We start from the raw sequence: 24417 nt of genomic DNA on the forward strand, positions 1-24417 counted from the left end.
CTCTCTAGTTCTCTATGTATCTTGCTGAGAAGCTGTAGGACAGGGTTGTGTCTGGTGTGGCTCCTGCCCTGCCAGCCTGGATACCTGGCTCAGCTCTCTGTCCATTAGGAAGCAGCTGAACGTTGCCACTTGTTGGATGTCAGAGTGGTAGAGCAATGACTTCTAAATACTTAGGTAAGGCCAAGTTTGTTGCTAGTAGTATCTCTTTTTAGATTTTTTTGGTGACCTGATACAAAATGTTGGAATTCATATGTCCTATTTAAGTCCTAAATACAGCGTGATTAGTGTGTAAATACTGTGCTGGCAAATGTAGGTGCAGAGTCAGCATAGATGGCAGAAGCTTTTGTAGCATTTTAGTGTTTTTCTTTTGCTTTGATGGTCACTCTGCTCTTTCATTCATGAGAGTCTCTTCCTAAATATCCATTGGAACAAAAGCAAGGTATTACTAAATAGTCTTTGTAACAGTTGAAGAAATCTGTACATATAATAAAAATGGCATTACTTTGATGTGTTAGAATGCAGCAGCAAGTACTTTGCTAAGCAGTCTATCCACAGATAGATGTTAGTGACTTACACATGTCCAGAGTTAATGAAGACAGATTTAGTTCTACCAGCCTGATAATGGTTGCTATCCTACTAAGAGTAGGTTCCATGAGAAAATTAGAGATTACCCACTGGAAAGGTTAAAGGGCAATTTCTGTTTCTGTGGCAGTGGTGGTAGCATGCATACGTGGAGACTTTTCCAGAGCATGTAACTGCACCAGTGATCCTCCTGTGTAGTACTTCAGCATATATCCCTACTTGCCTGGTTAAATTAAGCAGAATTCAGTCAGTTTACAGCAGTGTTTGCCTGTATTAGAACAACAGCTTTCTGTGTAAGTTGGTAATCACTAAAGAAGGGATATTATTTGTGGCATTACTAGATGCAAAAGTAAGAAATAGATTTTGTTTGGTAAAACATGAAATAAAGAAAATCTTCCAATAGCAACATTTTGTAGGTGGCACCTGCCAAGGTTCTGTCTTAGGCTGTTCTAGTTTCCAGTTGTCGGTGACCAAATTCATGTACAAAAGCAGAGAAGCTGTTCCTGTGTACAGTTTATATTGGTTGTGCTCTGACTAGAATCTGGCTCGCTGTCAGAAGATGTACTCTCTCTTCCAGCTTTAAGTTGAATGCACCTTAGTGTCCATAAGGAACATCTATATTGAATGGGGAGAAAATGAAGTCTTAGGGTACTGCATGAGTCTGCAAAAATAGAGTTTTGTTTAATATACTTTACTAATTCCAGTATTAGACTTTGAAGAAATGCCGCAGATTGTGAGGGGTTCTTACAGTATCAGGCAACACGGCAAGCAAAGAAGAAAATATGAAGTGGAAAATAAGTTGTTTTTTCAGTGACTGTATAGTTTTGAACTGTGAATCTGGAGCTTTACAAACTTTCTTGCCCACCAAATCTTGCTAACCCTTCTTTATCCTCTTCATTGTCAAATTGTATTCAATTATGTCATTGCTGACTGTTAATAAGAATAGCGAGTACATATGCTGGCTTCTATAGAAGTCAGGAACCACCTCTCATCCACATGAGCTAAGTCAAATCTGAGTCCCTTGTGAAAATGAAGTCACTTCCATCTCTTTTAGTAGAATATAATAATAAATAGGTTTTCATTTATATCCAGGCAGCATTGCTGTGTTGAGGTAAGTTGAATTCATTTCACAGAGAGTAAATAGTTTATCCCACTCTTACTGCCCTTGATTCAATACCTTACTCATATGAAGCACTTGGGCCACAGCCTGGCTGTGGTGAGTGGAATGGGTACTCTTCCTTGGTAATTATTCACAATACAGTCTCCTACTGAAGACTGTAAATGTGCAACTCAAGAAACAGGGGCATTTGCCAATATAGCAAAAGAAGTTGGCAAGTAGAAGATAACAGAAGACTCAAAAATGAATTTCAACCTTAGTTTCTGTCCTTGCATTTACTTTCAACTGTATAAATAGAGCTGGGGGTTCTGTCCTCTGGTAGTACACAATCTCATTCTTGGGTCTGGGCTTCATGCTTTATTTGTTGTTTTTTTCCCACCCACACAAGTTTAACGTCTGTCTGACCATTTTACGTTATGGGTTTTGTTGTAGTTTTTTCTGTATTTGTATTGACACACAAACTATCTATGAGAAAGTGGAAATTTTGTTCCTCTTACTGCCAGACATTCGATGCACAATGTCCCTTTTCTGAAATTTTTTTCTGGTGACCTTGCTTTTGGTTGGGTAATTTTATTTTTTAATTTGTTTCAACTGTTACCTGCACTTATTTTTTCCCTCTGTTTTTGCTGCATTATCCTACATTAATCATTCATCTTCTGCTTTCATAACCACATTGTCTTTATTGCTAGTATTCCTCCCAATGATGCATCATGTATTTCTTCCAACCTTGTCCTTTTTTCATTCCTTCTCACTGTTTGCTTATGTTTTCTTCTGTTTCCATCTTAGTGTGCCTCTTCAAACACTCATGTAGTGACACACACAGGTCATCCTGTGAGACACAGGTCACCTACTTTCCTCTTCTTGCTTTTCCCCAGTGACCCATTACAGCAAGGGCAATAATTGTCCTGCTGACCTTTGTCTGTTGCACATGACTTGCAGCATAACTGATTTCCTCAGAGCCCCTGTTTATTCACCAAATGTTGCCTCTTTCACATAGCACTCAATAACATTTAATTTTTGACAATCACAGAAGTAAGGGCCATCACTGACCGAAGAAAACAGATCGTTGTCACTGTTGCATGAGAAGAATATGGCAGACTAGTTCAAGAATTCAAATTTGGCATATCACAGTCCTCAGTGGGGTTGCATTTTTTTTTTGCAGTCTAGTAAAAAACCTCTGTTAAGGAACACATAGTTATATGTAAGTAAACTGAAGCTATTTTACTTCTGCAACAAAGTTTTCATTTTGCCTTATTTATTGCATTCAATCTCCATCTATAAAAGTTCCTATTTTCTAATTATGCCCACAATAAACACCTGAATCCTTTTGAAAAGGTATACTGCAAAACTACAAAATGATCATGCAAGTGTGCTATAAATTGATATTTCAAAATGTTTGCTCTAATATTTTAGTTAGGGCTATGAAACTGAACTATAACAAAAACTAAGTATGTGCCATCTGAATCAAGATGTGTTTGTTCTGGAGAGTCATGAAATTTAATACATCTGCTACTACTGTATGGGATCATAAATATGCAAATGACCCACAAATTGTTTTGCTTGAGGATAAAAAGGAATTTGAGAGACAAGAAAGGACAAATATTTATTCAAATACTTGAAATAGTGACCATTTGTATATACTGCATTGGTTAATGCTAGATTCAGTTAAACACAAACTGAGAGGAAGACAGTAGTTTTCTTCTATAATGTTTAGGTTTTTGTATAAGTAGTTTTTCTTTCTTTAAGCCACAAGAATTTTTTTCCTATTTACTATATTGATGGAGCTGTTTCCAAAGCCCAGGGCAAGGATCAATGTGGAACACAATGGGTTCCATAACACCAGAAATCAAAGACACAGTGCTGTGGCTGAACTTTGCACCTTTATACTAATAGAGGCTTTACTCTTTATGGGGTATAACATATTTGTGAAGTGTGACAGTGCGTGATTGCTCTGTCCCCCAGAGAGCTTGTTATTTCAGGGTAAACAAGCACCCTGTACAAATACAATGCAGGGCCAAAGAACTGATTATACTGTGCCATGACTCTAGTTACAGGAAATTTAACATTTTCCTTTTATTAGTCAATCAGGTGCAGCTCTATTACTGATAACTTTTGAGTCCTCAAACCAAAATTCTGTTTCTGTATGAGGCCTCGGCAGGATACTTCCAGTTTTGGTATTCATTAGACATAATCCTGATTTATGAGCCAAATGTTGTTCTGTGTTGTTTCAATGGATTTTAAATTTGTACTTTAGCCAAACGTATTTTTTTGAGTAGTATAGACTTTAGTTATGGTGAAAGAATGGCCTTCACGTTCATCAGATTTGCTTAGCTGACCTTGTTTGGAGAGGATATTTATATACAAGTGGAGGCTGCTGAAGAATTATGTGTATCTGCATTTCAGGACAAAGGTAAATAGAGAAATGTGAGGTTTCCCTTTTAGATGTGAACATTTTCTATGAATGTTTACTGAGAGTGAAAGCTGGTGGTTATGTGATTGAACAGAGGGTTTTGTTTATCAGACCAGAGATTGAAGTTTTTTCAATTTTCCCCCTAGCTATATCTTGCAAGATTTTTCATCTGCCTTTTCTGCCTGTACTGTTGAGTGCAAGTTGAAATTTTCTGCTGTTACAGTTGAATGTAAATCAATGAATGACAAAATATTTCAGGGTTGTGTTTGGTAGTGAAGACACATGGTCTTAAGCCAGTATAAAACAAAGGATAAGACCATCATATTTTCAGCTAGTTTCCTCACGAGAGACCATGCCAGCTGTACAGATGGACGAGATCATGATTATGTGTTCAATGAAATAATATGTGCAAATGTCCATATTTCACAATTTTATGAATAGTAAGGGCTTTACAGCTGTCATATTTAATGTCATTTGAATGATGCATATTTTAGAGAGCAGCAAAAGCATATATGTAATTAAAAAAAAAACATTGCTAATAACAAGAGAGAAATACAGGAATTATACATGTGAACTCTGAGCATCACTGTTCTTTCCCATTCAGAATCTTATACCAACCCTGCCAAATTAATGTGGCACGAGAAGGGGGAATTAGAAGACAGTATGTTAGAAGTACTAACAAGGTAATACCTAGATGACGTGACACTAGACCAGCAATTGTGCAAACGTAGTGTAATAGTCAATAATAGTTCCTGCCTTGAGGAGTTTATAAGCTATGCAGACAAGAAAGAGTAAGGGAAGTTAAAATTTTTCTTAGAAAATGGTGATTTCCTTTAAATGGTCAATTAGTTTTTGCAGAATTACTGACAGTCTTCTCCAGGAATGAAAATTGGGCTTCCAGGACCTCAAAGTCTGTGACCTTTAACTTTAGGGTGTGTGCTGAAGGAGTCTACCATGAGCTGCAGGTGCTGTGAATGTTGAAGTGGTTGTTGTCAAATAGATATTGCCTGGACACCTGAGTTCCTTTCAGCTTTTGCTTGTCTCAGCAGAAGGGGTTATGAAGATCTCCAACAGGAGTGAAAATCCCAAAGCTTCCAGGTTCAGTGGAAGTTGAGAGAGAAAAGAGTAAAGTGGCGGTGATGTGGAGTGAAGCCAAGGTGAAGAAATTAAATTTGATATAGGAGGCAACAAATAGCATTCAATGGGAATGAGATTCACATTGTCAAAAACCAGCAGTAGGCCTAGGCTATTCTTACGCTTCAAATACTGTTATTTCCTGGCTGCTCATCTTCACACAAAGGATGATCTCAATGTAGTAAAAGCAAAGCCAGACCATGAGTGGTGGGGGAGAATGGGATTAATACCACTGTCATTTCAGTGGCTTCAGCAAGACATACTGCCAATTGCTATTTCACTGGGTAGGTACCACAAGGTACTTGCATTATTTATTATAATGCTGGTTCTGAAACTGCCAAGTGTGTAATGCCTGCAGGTGCCTACCTCTGTCTTCTTACATGCTGTGTAAAGGCAGACACAAGGCATATAAACAAAGATCCAGATCACGTGAGGAATTAAGTGTGTGACACAGCAGCCTCACTTAAATCAGTGAATCTGATGTGAGCTGTCTAACCTGGCTACTTCCTATTATACCACTTCCTTTCTACTCTCAAATTTATTGCAGTTTATGAGGAGATTTTTCTAAGACTCACATATGTGATGTTTGATTATTCTTTATGGTTAGGGATGCACACAGCCAAGTGATCTGAAGCAAATGGAAGGGATCAGAGTAAGCTGGGAGGAGAAAGCAGAGAACACAGAGATGAGTAGTACTGAAAAGGGGGAAAAATGACCTGCATTCAAATTTGGAAAAATGCTATTAGAACATCAGGCCAAACCTTTCAATGTAACCTGTGGCTAATACCAGTGCTAGGAACGTAGCCAGAGCTATTTTGTCTAAATATGCTCATCTGGCAGACAAATTAATAGCCTGTTCTGCAGCTTTTGCTTCAGGGACTCAGGGGACTGCTTCACTATTGAGTGAAACAAATAATTTTGAGAGGTGATATTCTAAATAGGGGTGGTGAAAGCTGTGTACGTTCCTAACTAGATGGCAGGTCTTGAGGGCCACTTCATCCTGCGGTTGTGAAGGTCCTTTCTTTTTGTTCTTGTACTACTAGCAGCAGTAGTTTTGGGACAGGAAAATTGATTTTCTGCATCAGTTGATCTAATGGCTAAATTCTGGCTTTAAAACTGTTTGTGATCAAGTCTTCAGTATATGCTGAGTGCACCTGTGTGTCTTTCGTGAAGCTAACAAATTGCAGGTTTATAACTGAAGTCATGGTTAAAGCACTATGTGGTTGTTTAAGTAACTGTAGCAACTGAAATGGACGGAAAACGAAGCTTCTCAGAAAGCTGATACACTTTCAGCTGACCAGCATTAGAAAAAGAAAAGTACTTTCTGCCTGTTACGCAGCCTATTACCGTGATGGTGTGCAGACTGCACAGAGCAGCTCGCCCCAGCTGTCGGGGTGAACCTGCAGACAGAGCGGTGGGGGTCTTACCGCGGCAGGGAGGCGGCGGACCCGGCGGCGCAGGTCCCCGGTGCTGTCGGTGCCGCCCCGCACCGGGCGTGCGGCTCCCCCCGCCCCGGGCTGGCAGCTCCCCGGTCCCCGCCGCGCCCCGGGCCGCTCTCCGCTGTCAGGCTGGTTTCGGCAGAGGGCGCTCTGTTCCTAACGATGGAGGAGGCGCTTTCCCGTGCTGGTGAGAAACCTAAACAGATTGGAAAAGTTTCCAGTGCAACATATTTGAACAAACTCTTCATCGGTTATGTTTAGTTCACTGGAGCGTATTTTTAACTTCAGTGGCAGGGATAATAGCCCTTTTTCTACGTGCTGCTCTTAGCGGACTCGACGAAAGCTCGGGACAGCAGTGGAAGCCGTAGCGCTGAGGTAGAGGATTTTAGCCTTCCTGTTCAGCAGCCCAAAGCTGAGGGGGAGAACGAGAGCGAAGCTGTCGTATGAGACGTACTCCTCAGATTTACAGTAGGAAAACCTAAAAATATCGTAGAGGGCAGCATGATTAAAGACCTCCTCGGTGTGTGAGCAGATTTGCAGCTGTATTGTGAGTGTTACTTGGAGATGAGACACAGGATGGTTGTGGTTTTGGAAGCCGCTTTGCATCAGATCTGGGGGCTGACTTCACGGTAGCTTTTACCCCTCGGGGGAAGACGAACCGCTCGGTCCCGGGCTGCCGGGGTCTCGGCCGCCGACACCGGAGCTCCGCCGGTGCCTCCGCATTCGGGGAGGGGGTCGGGCCCCCTTGGCCGGCCGCCCGCTTGCGTTGGCCGGGGAGGCAGCGGGCTGCTCGGGGGGTGGGCGGTGGGCTGGAGCCTGGCGTGAGGGAGGGGCCGCCGCTGGTGATGCAGGATGCTGTATCCCCGGTGCCGTGACAGGCAAGGCTCTCCCCTGCCCTGCGAGCGGGAAGGAGGCGCCGGCGGAGACGGACCCGCTCCCCGCCTCCCTCCCGGCCCCAGCCCCGCTGAGAGCTCCCCGCAGAACCGGGCGCCGCACCAGGTGGGTGAGCTCCGGGGAGGAGAGCCCTGCGGCGGCCCGGGATGGCCCTCGGGCAGCGGCACGTCCCCGAGGGGGCCGGGAACTGCGGGCGGCTCCCCCGGAGGGGCCGGTGGGGTTCAGCGTAAGCGGGGGGCGGCCGCGGTGCTGGGCGAGGGTCGTCCGAGAGGGCAGAGCGGGGCGGGGTGCTGTTAGAGCCCGGGCACCGACACCTGTGAAGTACCGGAGTCCGGTGTGTTTTGCCCGTTGTGGCTCTTAGCAATGCCTGGCGAGGGGGGGAAAAAAAGGCAAACCTTTTTCTCATATTGCCATAGCCGATTGAAACTTCTGAATGACAAAACCATCTAGGAGTGCTAAAAGTTTGGGGAGGGAGAGGAACTTTATAAATGTTTTTTTTTGTTTGAGGGAGGGAATAAAACACTTATTTCTGTAAGGAATGCTTATTATGTTTAGTTGACAGGTGCAAGAGCTGTTTGGATAGATGATTTTCCTTTGGGATATCTGGCCTTTCAGAAAGGAGTACTCTTTTTGAAGGGGAGATTTGCATTCACTGCGGGGCTTTGCAAAATAGCGGGGTGGTGGCAGGGAGGAGGGGAAGGAGAGCTGGTCGTGTTTGTATGCGTGTGTATTAGGGGTGCGTGGAACTTGTGCTATTTTGACATCACTGTGGTAATGAATCATCTGAAGCAAAAAGATGCATAGGAATTAACAGAATTAGCAGCATTATTGCATGTTTATTTTTCTTGTTGACAATTTTAAATTGAAGTGTTTAGTGAAAGTGACTGACAGTTTCGTGTTGGCCCTGTAATGGTGATGACTGTGAAATTGATGGATTCTTTTTTTTTTTCTTTTTTTTCTCTGCCCTGATCACTTAGTCTCTGAGCTGTTATGATCAGAGCTTTCAAAGACAGTGCAAATGACTGCTGAATTCTCAGGGCTGGGCACTCAGCTTTGGGTGAAAGTGCTGGAGCTGTACATAAAAAATCCAGTGCTCCTTGGATTTTACCTTCCTGAGATCAAGATGGGAGGTGTTCCCAATTTGATAAACTGACCTACGGTCAGGAGATAATCAAACTTGCTCACTACTGCCAGCTTCCCCAAACCTTTCATTTTCCCCCTCTTCTGTTCCTTAATTGGAACTACCTCACCCTGCAGGCTGTGCTCATGGCATGCACTGCGCGTCTGCTTCTCTGGCCAGCACAGCACTCCGGTGTTTGCATTGCATTTCTTCCAAAGGCTGGTTCCATGCTTTTGCCCGGTTTGCTTTAGTCATTGAAATTCTGGCGGAGCCCACTTGATTTTGTTTGTAACTTGAAACAATTTCTCTCAGCAGAGCCCCAAGGCAGGAGGATGGCCAGCCCTAAAGCCACAGGACTCTTCTGGGAGATCACTTGGCTAGCTCTTGCTATCTATGCTCATCTACAGGTAGGTAGTGAACTTGTTGTTATTGCCACGCCTGGTCCTTTATCAGATGATCTTGCTTGCACACTTTGAATTACTGCTTTTTAAACAGAAAACTGCTGAAGGAACTGCACTGTAAATAAAAGGCTCTCAATGAGTAGGTTTTCCTTTCACTGAACTGAATTTCAAAGACATCCATGTGGGAAATTAATATTCTCTCTCTTCCTCGTAATAGTCTACCTGACTTCACTATATGGGGACTAAAAGGAGATCTTGCCAGAAGTGTAGTGCCATGGGTCTTTCTAGGCAACACAGCTGCTCCTTGCTCCCAGGAGGGTTAGCACCTGATAAATGTTAAGGTACTGTAAGTGACAAGGGTTATATAAATACCTGGGCAGAAAAACCTAAAGCACTTGGAAGTCAGTGTCGGGGGGAAGGTGGTCCAAAAAGGTCTTTGCTTCAAGTGTTCAATGAATAGAGGAACCATGCAGGAAAACCATAGCTGCCAACTGATCTATTGCCTGACACATGAGCCTAATCGGTTCCAAGAAGTGAGTATTTCAAGAAATATGGTGTGCTGGCATGCAGCAGAGATGTTGTTATAGTATGTCATGCTCTATACTGATAGTTCCCACAGCACAGAATGTTTCAAGGATTCCTCAGTCTTAAATACACCCAAATTCAGAAATCCTTCAAAAAGCAGAGCTAAATACACTGAAGAATATATTTTTAAAAAATAAATAAGATCTTTTTTTGAAGTATTGTAGTAGTTTTTGACAAAAAAGTAAAATCTTGGTTTTAAATAGAATCAGTGATGCTGTTTACTATAATACTGTTGCGTACTGTTTGTGAGATGGGTAGATGTGTTCTTAGGGACATGATCTAGTGGTGGTTTTGCCAGTGTTAGGTTGATGGTTGGACTCGATGATCTGAAAGGTCCCTTACAACATAGACAATTCTATGATTCTGCTATGGCAATGCTGAAAAATGGTGGTTTCAAACTGGAGCCTGGCGTGCTGGGCATTATAGAAATGTATACCCTGAAGAATTTTGAATTGAAGGATAATACAGTAGGCAAAAGTAAATTCAAAATGAGTACGAAGAACTGAGGAGACTCTACTAGACAGCTGAGTAAGCTATGATCAATTTAGGGTGGTCTTTGAGGTTTAAGGTAGTGGGAATGAGTGCACTGTGTGCTGCGAGTCATTTGGCAGCTACCCGTTGATGATCACCTCCAGTATCTGTGTTATGGTTACAGCTAGTAGAGAAGTAGAGACTAGAGGACTCGCCATTAAAGAAAAGGTTATTATTTTTATTGACTGTGCAGTAAAGCACAGTGCATTTGGTGCATGTCCAAGTAGATGGGGCAGCAGTGAGATCTTCTGCTTTTTGTTTGCATGTTTCTTATGCAGGAACAAAAATGTTACTGATTTGCTGTGCCTGTTTAGCTTGTATTTTTGTGTGCAAGCAGTTGAGTGATGCTGTAATAACTGGCCCTATAAAACACTCAGAAAGTAGTATGTAAAGTTCACTTAATAGATCTGTTCAAGATGAGAATAGAAGTTCAGAGAAGGGAAATGTCAACTTTGTGTTTGGGCCTTTTGGTTATGAAGAGACCATTTTTTCTTTTACAATATTTTTCTTGTATTTTTTTTCTTTCATATTTTTCTTATTGTAGAACTGGAACCAGTAGTGGCATAGTTTCCTCTTCTCCACGAATGGTTTGGCATAGCTTCACTTGTCTCTTTATAACAAAAACAACCCAAACACATTGTAGTAATCAATAGGCTATTGTGAGTAGCTTTATGAACATTTCAATCCAGGTCAATTTTTTTGGTCTTGATTGTGCTTTAAAATATTCTAATCTATTTGGCATATTTGAGTCATTAGCACTTAACCCCGATCTTGTAGGACGCCCTTCTGCTCCTAAGTTTTAGGTGTTTTATCACAATTTTAGGCACATTAAAGATATTTTATATTATTTAACATAACATTTTTGGTATCCAATAACCATTAATTCTTTAATTGGTTGCTTGGGGCCATACTATATGGACCACACACAGTCATCCTACCATAATATTGTACCATAGCTTCCACTTGTGTTGTTTTTGGCTATTAAAGTGCTTATGTCTGGAGCTAATCAATTAGAAACAATTGGATGCTGGGCAAGGTCACAAGTCTATGTCATGTCACTTATGTGCAGTTGATTAATTTCATCCTGCTTGAGGCAGGTACAGAATAAAATAATGACCATTTTAAAAGAATGTGGTGGAAATGTGGTATGAATGTAACGCAAAGAAAACTTTAACATGAGAAGTTGTGAAAAAGAGGTAGCTGTTACTGAGAAGAAATGGAAGTTAACTTTGGTTAGAGGAGCCCTTTCAGATTCTTCCTAGCATGGTAACAAGCACAGCACAGTGTTTAGCTGGGCTCCAGACTGAACTCTGCCCTTAACAGATGTGCAGTGTCTCAAGTTTGACAACATTTAGTCCAGGGTGTCACAAGTTTGACAACACTTAGTCCATTGGTCATTAAACTAGATGGGTAAGTTAGATTTCACAGGATAACCCAATGAATAGTTTACCACTCTGCTAAGCACTGCTGAGCTCTCTGTTCATTAAATCTGTTCTCTGACCAAGAGCAGTGGCATAAATGATTCAGGAGGAGATCACTTACAGGCTTGCCTTGGCTGTGTGACATAGAACCTACTTTTTCTGTTATGTGCCAGTGTAAATGAAATGAATGGAACTGCATTAGTCTAGAGCCAATGTTAATCCAAGAAAATAATGTCTGTATGTTTGTTGTGGTTTTTTTTCTTAAAAAACAAGCAACCCTCCCCACCACCAAATGGCAGCAGCAACATGAAATAATTTCTTGCTTCTAAATATTTAAATGATGAATCTATCCAAAGAAGTTACTGTATTCCACAGACTATATGTATTTGTGAACATTAAGTATATCCTTGGCCTTGAATGTAACTAGTCATGCGTATTTATTGCTAAGTATGATGTAAAAGACTTTATTTTTCTCACATGGTAGCAGGTGAGCTATCAATACTACAGATTTTTGGAAATGGTTAAGCTAATAAACAAAATAGAAGTATCCAAATCTGATTTTGCTGGTTTTTAAGTGATCTCTTGAGTCTTTATGGCTCCATATTGGTAATTGAAAAGGCAGCATGTTCAGCCTGGTAACCAACTCTTTTGAAACCTAGTGATAACATTTTATTACACCATTCAACTAGATACTCTTATATTTGTTATGAAATGCATGCAAGACTGTATATATGCATATACTTAGTAGTGGATTAATGGGAGCAAGAAATGATGGCTAGGAGATTCATATAGACAAATATGTCGTCAAGAATTTTACACATGGATTCATTTTATATTTATTCTCTGGTATGCTGTTTACAGATCAGCAATACGCTGATATTTTCTTAGGCTTCTGCAGTTCACATTAAACCCTCTATAAGTCGGCCCATTTCTCCTCCAAAGACCACGGGGTTGCTAAAGTCTAGGAAGGGAATAATGGCGAAGACACTGTGTCTGGATATTTAAGAAGCATTAGCTCTGGGTTTCTGTGGAAGGGAAAGTTTCATAGGTCACATCTTCATTGAATAAACTGTTTGTTGCTCCCATGATTTATGTTACTGCAATCTCTGCCTGCATTATGCTTTTTTCTAACTATCTGGGATATTTTGGATATAAAGGATATACATGCTGAAAACATTATCTTATTCAAAATGATTCTGCCATAACCAATATGCCAAAAACTACCAACATAATAAATGCTTTTAAGGTTGAGTTTTTCAAGGCCAAAAATCTGATGTCCATTATATGACATAGTGGGCTGGGAGACTGTCTTTGTGGAAAACCTTTGGAATATTGTTTTACAGTCATTAAATGTATTGCGCACCGATGGTCAGAAAACAGATTATGATTTACATGCCACACAACAGTAAGGATTCTTAAATCTCCAGTAACTTTAATCAAAAATGAGCATGAGATTTGCAAATCCAGAGTTAAATCTGAAGCAGTTTTGCATTTTTGTAGGCAGGTTGCAATTCTGCACCCATCTGGAGTTTTGCCATCAGCCTCCATAGGCCTGTGGTTTTATTCTTAGTTTGAAAATTGAAATGCCTCTGCTAGGGACAAATAACACTTTTGAGACTCTATAGAAGTGTTCTGACTTATAATATTCATTGTTATTGACAAGGTTGTAACTCAGTGACAGCATTACCAGAAAACTTATGTAAGTTTCTAAACTTGCTTTGAATCTATGACTAATAATGGTTGCTCAGCCAGCGCTCATAGCATCTGAACTGCTGTTACCCCCAATTTACAATTGAAGAGAGTTGAATTGCCAGAAAAATTGTGATGAATCTGTCTTGTGACTTGAGACATAAACTATGTATGAATACTTATTTTTTAAAATGTACTCATAAAAAATTTAATTCAGTTATGGGAGATGACCAAAAGTACAGATGATATCAGTGAAGGGATCCTTTTAGTATCTCATTTATTTGTTTTCATTTTCTCAGTAAATATTTTTATTGTAGCTATTATGAGTGATGCTCAGAGTGACACAATTCAGGAAAATCAGTTCAAGCATAATCCAAACCCATTCATTCCAATGCAGCAAAGGTAGATTTCAAATTCTGTATCTGCACCTTCAGACATGGGTAGCAGTGCTCACTGCGATGATAAATTTTATTGAGGTTACACTAAAAATTGGGCAGAGATTCTCAAATCGGTTGTGTGTAGAACCAGCTGCAAATTGCTGGTTCCAAAACAAGGTATCCAGGAATCAAACACTTTTACAGAGGCTTCCAGTGTAGAAATAATCTCTCATAACAGCCAATGGCTTCTATTTTCTCTTTAAAAAGTAGCAAAGAAATAAAAGAATAGCTCAAGGATAATCATTGGTTTTTGCAGATATTGATAATTATTCATTCATTCAGGTCTGCTTGGTGCAGCTGAATCCCTCATGTTCCTTACCAAATCGGGACATAAATGGCACTGATGTGGCAGTTTTGCACAGGAAACCAAATGCCATTCCTGTCTTTGTCACCAACCACAGGATGGTTCTGATATTAAAGCCCTTTTACAGTTTGTTCAGAAATCCTGATTTGGCCATCCAAAATAATGAGTTTTGCTTCAAAAGTACTTGTATTTTAAAATCGGAGTCCTTTTTATTTGCTTTAACTTCTAGCACCTGTAGGGTTCACATATTTACGTCTTTATCTGAAATTTTTGGGCTTGAAGCTTTTCTTACAATAGTCCTCCACATTCACCTGAAACCAGCAGCTGGGGTTTAAGTCAACACCAAATATAATGAGGCTTGTGATGAAGCAGTAAAATATATTAATTTCAATGATAGTGGAAGCAGATTTATAATTGAGCCTCTATACTTGTTTATGTTGTAAGGCTATGCGAGAAATCTTTGGGCATGAGTTATATCATACTGTGCAAATGTTGTACTTTCCTGTTAAGTCAGTGTGGTCTTAAGATTTTATGTAGTCGATAATACTTATGATAAAGTCCTGTGGCTGCGTAAAGTCCAACACAGTCTTGGACAATTCCAGTGTAGTTCTTATTATGCAAAATCTCTGTAAAACAGAGAGAGTCTGTGAATGGTGAAAGAGTGGGTTTGTTTTTGAAGTACAGTTTGCTCGTGAGCACAGCATTCCAGCCAGGACATTGGATATAGTCATGGCAGCCCTGGACAGACAACCAAGACTCGCATAGGAACTGTATAGCACTGCAGTTCTGATATGCCCTCTACACTAACTTTCTTGTCACTGATAGATAGATAATGCCTTCAGGTTTTGAAAGCATATATGTAACTTTTTCCCATAAGAGGCCTTTCCTTAATGTTAGCTGAAGTATGTAGACTGACAAGCGCTTTTGAATTTAAGGGTCTTATTTTCAAAATGGCCTCACTCCAATTTCTAGGAGGAAATGTAGTTCTACAGACTCCCTTTTTGATGACTGACAGCTCTGCAAGGATGCTAAACTTAATGCAGATATAGCAGCTTTTTCAGATGGGCCTGTGTTATGTGGACCCTCTGTTTTGTTGACTTTCAGTAAGACTTGAGACATAAGTTAAACACAAAGCTGGTAAGTACTTCACTGTATTGGTATGTCCTTAGCTGGATTTTTTTGAAACAAGTAACAAGGTAAATTTCAATTAATCCAATGAAAACCAAACATCAGGTGTCTTAGGCACTTCCAAAAGTCTGACTAAGGATTTGTCATCCTATTTAGCCAATTAAACCAAAATGTTCACCCTTAAAACTCTCTTGAAAGCATAGGTTCCTGGTGTGTAAATTCTAGTACGTGGGTATATAGATATTTGATAATAGTTGGGAAGTGCAAGTAGAAGCATCACGTGTTTATAAAGTGAGGGCAGTTTTTGAAAACTTGGCCTAATATATCCCTTCCAGACAGCATATTACATAAATTGTTTAGGAACAATGTTATTTCTGTTTCTAATTTTATATTTATTAGATTTAACATCATTGTGGAGAGAAAATGAGAACAGTATTCTCAGTCTGTTTTGAGAAATGTGGTTTCCAAGAATTGTCAGTTTGTCATGCTTCTGGATCCACTAGAAACACAGTGAATGCAAGTCAGCTCCACTAAATTGTGAAACAATATTAAAAACGCATTTACGATTGCAATTACTAGACTGTTTTTGTATGCTAACTGTTGTCATTTGTGTCACGGTGGGAGGTTCCAACTGGTTAATGATGCTGTTTTGTAGCATTAAATAATTGGAGCATTTGCTTATATGTGGAAACATGTATTTCTGCATTTATGTAATGTTTTTTCTGTCATCAGGTGCTCTGCCAAAAATCAAAGCTGCTTAAAATTTATAGGATACAATGTCTTGTCAGTGCATGCAAGCAGAACAGGGTATCTTTTATAATTTGTATATGTGAAAGGACCTATAGAGGCTCCCTCTACAGTAAATGCAGAGATAAAGACAGTTTTAGCTGCCTGATCTATTGCCTTTTAGTATCATGGAAGTAAGATGACATGGGCACGCCTGTGCTGCCACAGAATGCAAAGAGTAAGGGGTTGTGATTTCTCAAGCTCTGTTTGGTAATAAATGTTTTCTGGCCTGCACCTTGCAGAAGCTCTGAGAAGGCTGCAGAACCTGGCTTTATTCCCAGCTGGCTGATTCAGCAAGAAATTAACTAGCTCCAAAAAAATTCCGCCCCCCCCCCCCAACTTGTTGCAGTTTCCCTGCTTGTATGTGTCACTGCTCCAGGCCATCTACTAGCATGGAGAGATGTGAGAGGACAATGCAAGTACTGGTTCTGATATATTCAGATTCTCCTCTTCTGCTGGGAGTTTTCCTTGCTTTCCCAGCTACTGCAGCCTCTTGCTGGTGTAGCAGTGCTGTGGAAGCCGAAGGCTAAACAAGCTCAGTGCTCTCTGTGGATGTATAACAAATGAAATATCCTAAAATATAATTTGGCTTCCTCTCTTGAGTCTCCTTTTATTAGATGTTTTCAAAATGTCATTATTCATTTGATGTTTTGTTTTCTTGAGTCTCCAAGTAGTTTTAGACTGTTCCCTGGTTGACTAACATGAATGTTGGCTGAAAAAAACCAATAGCTTATTAGTGTCTTGAGTATTGCCTGCTTGGTAGATGATGTTCTAGTTGGAAACTGCCAAGTACACCCAACATATTACTGACTCTTTCAGCTGATCTCATCAACACTTTTGTTAGAAAGCAGAAGAGGGAATACATCTATCACTGGAGAAATGTGTTGTGTATGCTGTAAACTACGTAGGGATTTTGCTAATGCCGCTAACTGATAAGAATGCTTGAACAGCCTCTGTTTTTGTGGCCTGATTTTATGACTTTCTTTATATGAATATAAGGTGCTTTATGTGACTAAAAATTACACTCTTCATCTAGACTGGTGATTCTCAGGTAAGTCTTTTCATGGTACGGCCAGCTCAGAGCGTGGCAGCTGTTAATAGTGTAAATTGGATGGTAGGAAATGCTATGAAGGAAAGGTGTAAAACAAAGCAAAAGAGTATCACCCTTTCACTGTGTGAGTTCCTGGTTTGCCCACACTCGAGCACTGTATATACAGTTCTGATCCCTCTGTGAATGGGGTGGAAAGACTAGACTGGGATCAGCTGGTAACTTGTTTCTTCCATTAAATAAAACTACTAGGACGCAGACTCAAAATGATGAAAGGTGGTTGTCCTCCATGTAATGATCTTTGGCATTCCTTGCTGTAGGGTTGGTTTTGGATTTATTTTTTTTCAGTAGGTTACATGGATTTCAGGGGAGACAGGACAAGTACTGGGAAGATCCACTAAGTACTACTACATAGACAAACCAGAGCAGGCTAAGAAAAGTAGGTGAGTTCAGGAAAGTATTGTACATACTTGCTCGGGGCACGCTTTTTGAGTGTCCAGTTATGGCTACTGTTGGAAACTGATGAACTAGATGGATCCTTGGTCTCAATGACTTCAGTTGTTCTTACGTCATTTTCATGTTCCTTGAGCTACACTCAAGCATCATTTTTACAACGTTGTTATTAATCTTTTTCTTTACAAACATTTTCATTATGTTTCTGGAACGTTTTCAAATTTAAAAGTTTTGGAATGATTTTTAAATTATGCAAGGAAATTTGGGTCATCTTGCTTAGTTGCTGGAGTCATTTCTTGTTTTTAAACAAACACGAGTATTTCCTTGAGCAAGATAAATAGAGAAATGGCTTCTGATATTTTACTAAATAAGGCTTGGCTTAAATTCCACTTTCATTATGTGGTCAGTCCTTTGTAAGACACAGATATTCTAGACATTTTTCCTGCATGAGTGAGCACTTGCCTTCACCCCAGTGTGAAACTGCGCACCCAAATGCTTTTCCCATTTCCTCTTCCTACCTCTTTCAGTTAAATTTAGAACACAATAGGTTGGTAAAAACTATAAGAAAACCTAGAGAATGCCATCTTAATGTAGGGAGTTTTACCATGCAGCTCTTTATCTTCTGCTAAGAGGAAACTATAAATGTATTTTTAATGCCAGGAGCCGGACTTAAAATGCCATTAATCATCCAGTGGGAATAGATTTGAAAATTAGTAAGCAATTAGATCAGTAGGCAAATACATTTTACTTAATGTTGCAAGTCTCATGGGCCTTTCAAATATCCTGTTAGCGTCACCTGTTCTTAACTCGCAACCTTTTAAATCTTTACCTAGACTGAAATAGCAATGTTTCTTTGAAAAGGAAAACTTTCTGTATATTTTTGATTTTATTTATGAGCTGAATTTTAATTTTTTAAAAAACTTGCACAGTTTCTCCAAGGGCAACAGAGATGTACTGGGAACACTAATATTTTCTTGGAGAAAATTTCTTCCTGTAGATAACCATCTTGAGAAGGGTTTTAGCTGGGATGACAGAACATACGGGTTTTGTTCTGATCTTTTGAACTTGTTTGAATTATGTCCTTAGCAAACACCAATGATGTATTTGTTTATAATTGCTTATTTTTCTTGCTGAACTAGACCTCTGCAGGCCATCTGTCATATGTCACATAGAAGCCACTATTTAGAAATGGAAAAAATGTAGGAATTGTAGATTTTTTTTTTTGTTATTTCAAATGTTAAGGCCAGTCCTTGAGAACACTTAAGAAAAGACCTTGTGCTCTTCAACTGTACTATAGGAGCATCCTGTCATTCCTTGTCTGCCAAAAGTTCACATTGAATCAGTGGTAGTATGAGGAGTCAGTTTAAGCACTATAAAACCTCAGTCTTGAAAAAGATCCAGGCTGGGGAGCCCTGTGGACTTCATTAGGTTGCTGTGCCACAAGTGAGACCTTATTTTGTAAAATTCAGGCTTTCTTCTTCAATAGTCAACATTCTGCACTTGACTAACAGTGCCAGTGAAGTCTGCAGGTACTTTGCCAGAGACATCAGTGGGAGTTTTTCCTGAGTAAGACCTGCCCATAGGAAGCAAACTGAGGCTGAATTTCATTAGTGCTAACTATTTGGTTATCATATTTCCTCTTGTGTGGTGTGAATCATTTCGTCTCTTCATGGGACTGCTAAGGAGAGATGGCATTTAAAGCTGTGTCTGCAGCTATTAGTTTTCTTGAAAATTTATTGTATTTATCCCTCTGGAAAAAAAAAAGCAGATATAATAAGCAACAGGCAAATTATCTTTTTTATAAACCTTGCAAAATTTGAAGTGATTTCCATTTTTTTACATGTCAGTTTTTTTATTGTGTGTCATGGAAGACCATTTTATCAGGTGTTGCAGACCATCCCTCTTGGCAGGAATTTCTCTGAACTACTGCAGAGGGAAACATCAAAAACAGTCCTTAAAGCATGTACACTATTTTTCAGGAGAACTGAAGCAGAACATGGGAATTCACTTTTTAAAAATCAATGTGACCGTTTGCCAGATTTACCATATTCAGAAGATTCCTTTGAACCTTTTAAGGGGCTGCACTCTCCACTGCATGGTACAGTTCTGCTAATGAAAATAGAGGGTAACACAAGCACACTATAAATAAGGAAGAGAGAGTTGATTTGTACATGTAGCATTTTGTCTGTGCATATGAAAATTGACATCATGGTGTTGGAATGTTGACCGTGTTTTGCATTTTGCTAGCTGCTTTTACTGGAAAGCATGTGTTTCAAAGGGAGTTTTCAATTTTTATAAGTCTTTACCTCCATAATAGCCCAGTCTTATTTTGAATGTAGACTTCAGCTATGAATAAAATTTAACTCATGAAGTAAGAGATTCCTCTGGCACAAAATGTGAATGAATTATGCAAACATTAACCAGTAATGTGCATGTCTGGATTGGAATAGTCAAAGCCAACCTTTAGGTTCCACTGTTAACACTCAATGTTGTCTGTCTTTGTTCAAGAATGCCTTACTCTGAGAGTAAGGTTACTGAGTTCTGAGGAACTCCTCAAGAAAAGCTGTATTAAATGTGGAGAAAACATAGCTGCACAAACCCAATTCTTTGTGGAGAATTTTATGCACTTTCTTAGCTCCAGATGGGTTTGTGGAAGAAGGGAGCTGAGAAGTGAAGAAAACAGACTAACTGCTACGAAAAAGTGGCTCTAGCCTTCATCTTGAGACTAATCATCCAGATAAAATTGGCAAAATTCAATTAGATTATCTTTCACTAATGGGCTGGCCTCTCTCTTCAACCTTCATAATCCAAGTCATTTTCCCAGAGTTTCAGGGTTATATACTCTGTAGAAAGTTGGCAACCCAAGTTTCCCATGTCATCAACTCTGTCCAGTCTCCTGAGAGAAGAGTTTCCTGGTACAACATCCTTGCACCTGCTAGTTCTTCCCCAGCTCTTCTCAAAATCAGACCACTCTGAACCCCTTTGTGAAATTATTCCATGCGATTTAAGTAATTATTTTTATAATAATGTGATTCCTCCAGTGATACAAGGCAGGTCCAGTTCCATTAACTTGTCCTTGTGATGAAGAACCCAGATTCCTGGAGCTTTATTTTGAATTAAGTGTCAAATAGCTGTGGGTTCCTGATGGACTCTTCTCTATGTATAAGTTGCAGGGCTGCTGTAAAAAAGCAATACACAGTTATTTACCCTGCTGTTATTTTTAGTTGAGAAAGCTTTTTTGCACAACTAAATGAGAACATGGGTCAAGAAAAATGAGTAAAGATGGTTCATGTTGAAGGGTGATGCAGCTTGCTAGGCTGAATACCTGCTTGAACTGGGCTTGCAGTGGCGTGATTGGTCTTATAAAATGGGGGCCTTCTTTTCTCATCTATCTTTTGTGTTGGAATTTAAGAAAGTAGAAGAAAATCCTATTCAGAGTGGCATAATGAACATTAGATAGGTCATACATTATATATGGAGTGCTTGAATTGAAAAATTTAAATTGGTGTGCACATGCTTGATTCTAATGAATTTTGCTTTCAGAAGCTGCTTTACTCTTTCTGGAGGCATTTGCGTTGATACTTAAGTTCTGTTCATTGATGCTTGTTAAGTTCTGTTCAGCTTTTAAAATGCTAGTATAGCTCATCTACATCCCTTCCTCTTTTCGGAGGGCTATCCAAGCAGCCTGTGCTGTTCATATGGGCTGTTGCAGGAGTTCTTTTTCCCCTCTCTATGGATTTGCATGAGGGTTGGTGCAGTTCTCAGCTTTTCTGCAAGGCACTGCAGTTGCAAAGGCCTCTCTGTGGCATCGGTCCATTCATGGTTGCTACGGAGGGCATGTAAGAGCTCACATTTTTCAGAGACTTGTAAACTGACTCACAGGGCTCCCACCTATCTGTTATTTTCCTATATCTTATAAAGAAAAAAAACACCAACCTTTACAAATTGAAGAAAAAAAAAAATAGATTCATAATTATTCTTAGTACTTCATCAGAACATTTCAATGTAAACAGCTGATTTTACATCTCAAATGTTCAATTATTAATTGTCATAATAACTACCTATGACATTCATTGGTTATTTCTAGAATCCTATTTCAAATATAGCAAGATTTGTGTGAGCTTTATTGTTAGGGGTGAAATTTAAACTTTATTAGGATTAAGTGTTTAATAGTATAATTTGCTGCATATGTTGCAAGTACAAGCTGCTATGAATAGATTCTCTGTAAAAAAAAAAAAGCATTTGATATGTTATGTATGGACTTAAATCCAATATGTTGTTATCTTTAACTAAAGGAAATTATAAGAAGAGATTTGCAGATAGGGGCTTATTCTATTAACTTTGATTTCTTTAAAACATTTCCCAACTGAAGTTGAATTTGGTTTTGTATTTTGACTGTGTTTAAAATGTGCTGTATATAACTTCCTTTGTTCCTTGGATATTATTCTGAAAATAGTACAAATTGGCTATTTTTCATATACATGAGGAGGAGTTACAGTAGACTTGAGGATTTAACTGCAAGGTTTCCTGTTAGATTACTGAAAATTTTTACTGTAATTTTTATACCTTGTGAAGAACTGGGAGAAAGGCACTCTCTTTTCTATGTGTCTTCAGCGCCCAGCCCCTCCGGAAGCAGTAGTACAGAACACATTGATTTAGAATAGGTATCAGGTTTTGTCTTGATGCTGAAGGAGCAAAAACAGGAGGGCAGCACAGCCCTGCATTCTCCCAGGCTGCACAAGGCATTTGATTAATCTGTGAAATGCTGGTGATTGGTTTGGATTCTTACAGCTTTTAGGCAATTTGGAATGATTCTGTGTTTGTAAATGGCAGGAATGAATAGTTTTGGCTTATTTTGAAATTCAGAGACTGTATTAAATCTTCTTGGCATAGGCATTGTGACTTGGAGATTTTATTATTGTCCCAAACTTCCTTTTAAACTGTGTAGTTGCTTCATTGAGGATTTTGTTTAAGTAGGTAATCAGCCTTTTTTGAGAAATTGATTTTATTTTTTATAGAACAATTTGCAGTCAGCCCCTTCCTCTGTTATTAAAGCTGGTAACACAAAATTAGGGAAATCGCTGCATGCATCTTCATAACAGTATGAAGGAAAAAGCACACAGGGAAAGGACAAACCTCATTCAGTCCTTTTTGGATGGTTTTCTACAAGAGGGCAACGAATTTCAGACTTTGCGTGGATGTGTAGGATTCCCTTCAGCCTTTCTACCAGGAACTATAAAAAGCTTGTATAAAGGCAAAGAATAATTACAGCCTGAGTCAGGCCAGCAAGTTGGCTTTTTTCACTATAATCAGGATAAAAGAACATCTCTCTTGGCAAAAAGGACTGGGCTCTGAAATAGAGATGTTCTGGACTGATAATTCCAAGTACAGCCAAACTTGCAGAGAAATACACAGGTTAAGATTTATATTTATGTCTTGTTATTTGAAATGGTTGCTGTTTAGGCTTCATATAATAATATTTTACTCTATATAGAGTGCAGAGGAAGTCGGGCCTGTAAAAAGTGCAAATGAGAATAGGATTACTGCCACAGTTAACTTCAGCACAGTTTAACTGTAAGAGTGAGACTACCTTACTGTTGGAGAATGTGAAGAGATGCATAATTAAGCAGGATAAGAATAGATCAACTGAATCATGAAGAGCACAGTATTTCATACCACTCTGTAAGTTCACTAGTTTGTGTAGGTTTTAGCTTCAGTAGTTTCTAGTGTCAGGGTTGTCTTCAGTCAGAGAAGTCATAGATATATAGGGCAAAAGGAATCCTCTGCAATTAAATAAAAGGGCGGATGAATTTATTTCACTGCCTTTGCACAGTCCATTGTTCTTGGATTCTCTCTGTATTTTGAAAAGTCTTAGAATGCTAAAGACAAACATATGAGAGTCTGGAACCATGCTAAAGCTTTAGATATTGAACTGTTAGGGTTGGCCTCCTAGCTCACATTAGCTTGTACTGGCAAACTAAGAGCTGACTGCGGATAAGAAAATTCAGGGGAGGTTATTGCCACAGATCCATCCAAAAGTGCTCAGGAATAGTTGAAAAATATTCTGTAGGAATAGTGCACTTCTGTAAATCTTTAAAATTAAACTATGCTGTCAAGAATTCCATTTAACCTTATGTGCAAATGGTAGCAGTAAAAGAGAAGCTGCTAGATTTGCAAGAATAAGTGATTTTACCCCGTTGGCTAAAAATCAGGCATGTATTGGGAACTCTGCATTTCCCCTTGCCCTTGCTGGTTTTAAAAGTAGTGAGTGGAGAATCCCTTGTCCTACAAGAGGTATGACAGCTTTTCAAAAGACAAGGTCAAATGGACGAACCAAGATTATGTGTGCTTTTTAGAATTCATCATATAAAAGCTGCTTTTGAAAAGCTGCTCCTTAGTAGCTGTCTTACTTCTGAGAAAAATAGTGGTGCTTTCCACTTTGCTGAGGCAGGGGAGGCTGAATGACTCGCCTTCTAAAAGATGTCTATGTCACTTGGAGCTAATTGCTCATTTTGCATGCAAGACAAATGCATGAAGAGATTTAATTGTACCAGCAGCAACAATAAGAGTCAGTCTCTCCACAAACTTTCCTGTATTGGTCAACGTAGGAGGGCTTTTCAGTATCTTGACTACAGCCTCTGCTTAGTGTTTGGTTCTGCATTTAATTTTTAGTTGCTGGTAGATTCTGTGAAATGCTGGTAACTAGGTACATGCTGAAAAGTTATCACCCCTACAGTTAAATTCTTCAAACTGCCAGAAAAGAGAAAGGAACAGGACAGTTTACCTTACTAGCCATCTGCCATGCCATTGTAAACTCCAGTGAGATATTCTGAAGGAGTAAAATTATTCTGTGAAATTTCCTGTAGAAAGATAATCATTATTGGAAAGCAATGCATGACTTATGACATGTCTCAATTCATCTGTCCTGGGAGCTATCT

At 39.4% G+C, this 24417-nt stretch overlaps 1 protein-coding gene across 8 annotated transcripts in view; it reads left to right on the top strand.

The window, feature by feature from the left end:
* Positions 1–6941: 6941 nt before the first annotated feature.
* ADAMTSL3 (ADAMTS like 3) overlaps positions 6942–24417 on the top strand; it is a 188699-nt gene continuing 171223 nt past the window's right edge. The window contains exons 1-2 of one of the 8 annotated variants that reach the window (XM_014944716.1): positions 6942–7057; positions 9012–9103. In XM_014944716.1, the coding sequence (XP_014800202.1) occupies positions 9029–9103 (75 nt within the window). In that variant the 5' untranslated portion in view covers positions 6942–7057; positions 9012–9028. Of the gene's footprint in view, positions 7058–7118; positions 7203–7553; positions 7682–7722; positions 7803–9008; positions 9104–24417 lie in introns of those variants that run through there. The other 7 variants (XM_014944717.1, XR_001412367.1, XM_014944720.1 and 4 more) reach the window with 7 other exon arrangements.

The sequence above is a fragment of the Calidris pugnax genome, unplaced genomic scaffold, assembly GCF_001431845.1.
Source record: "Calidris pugnax isolate Ruff unplaced genomic scaffold, ASM143184v1 scaffold70, whole genome shotgun sequence".
Taxonomy (NCBI): domain Eukaryota; kingdom Metazoa; phylum Chordata; class Aves; order Charadriiformes; family Scolopacidae; genus Calidris; species Calidris pugnax.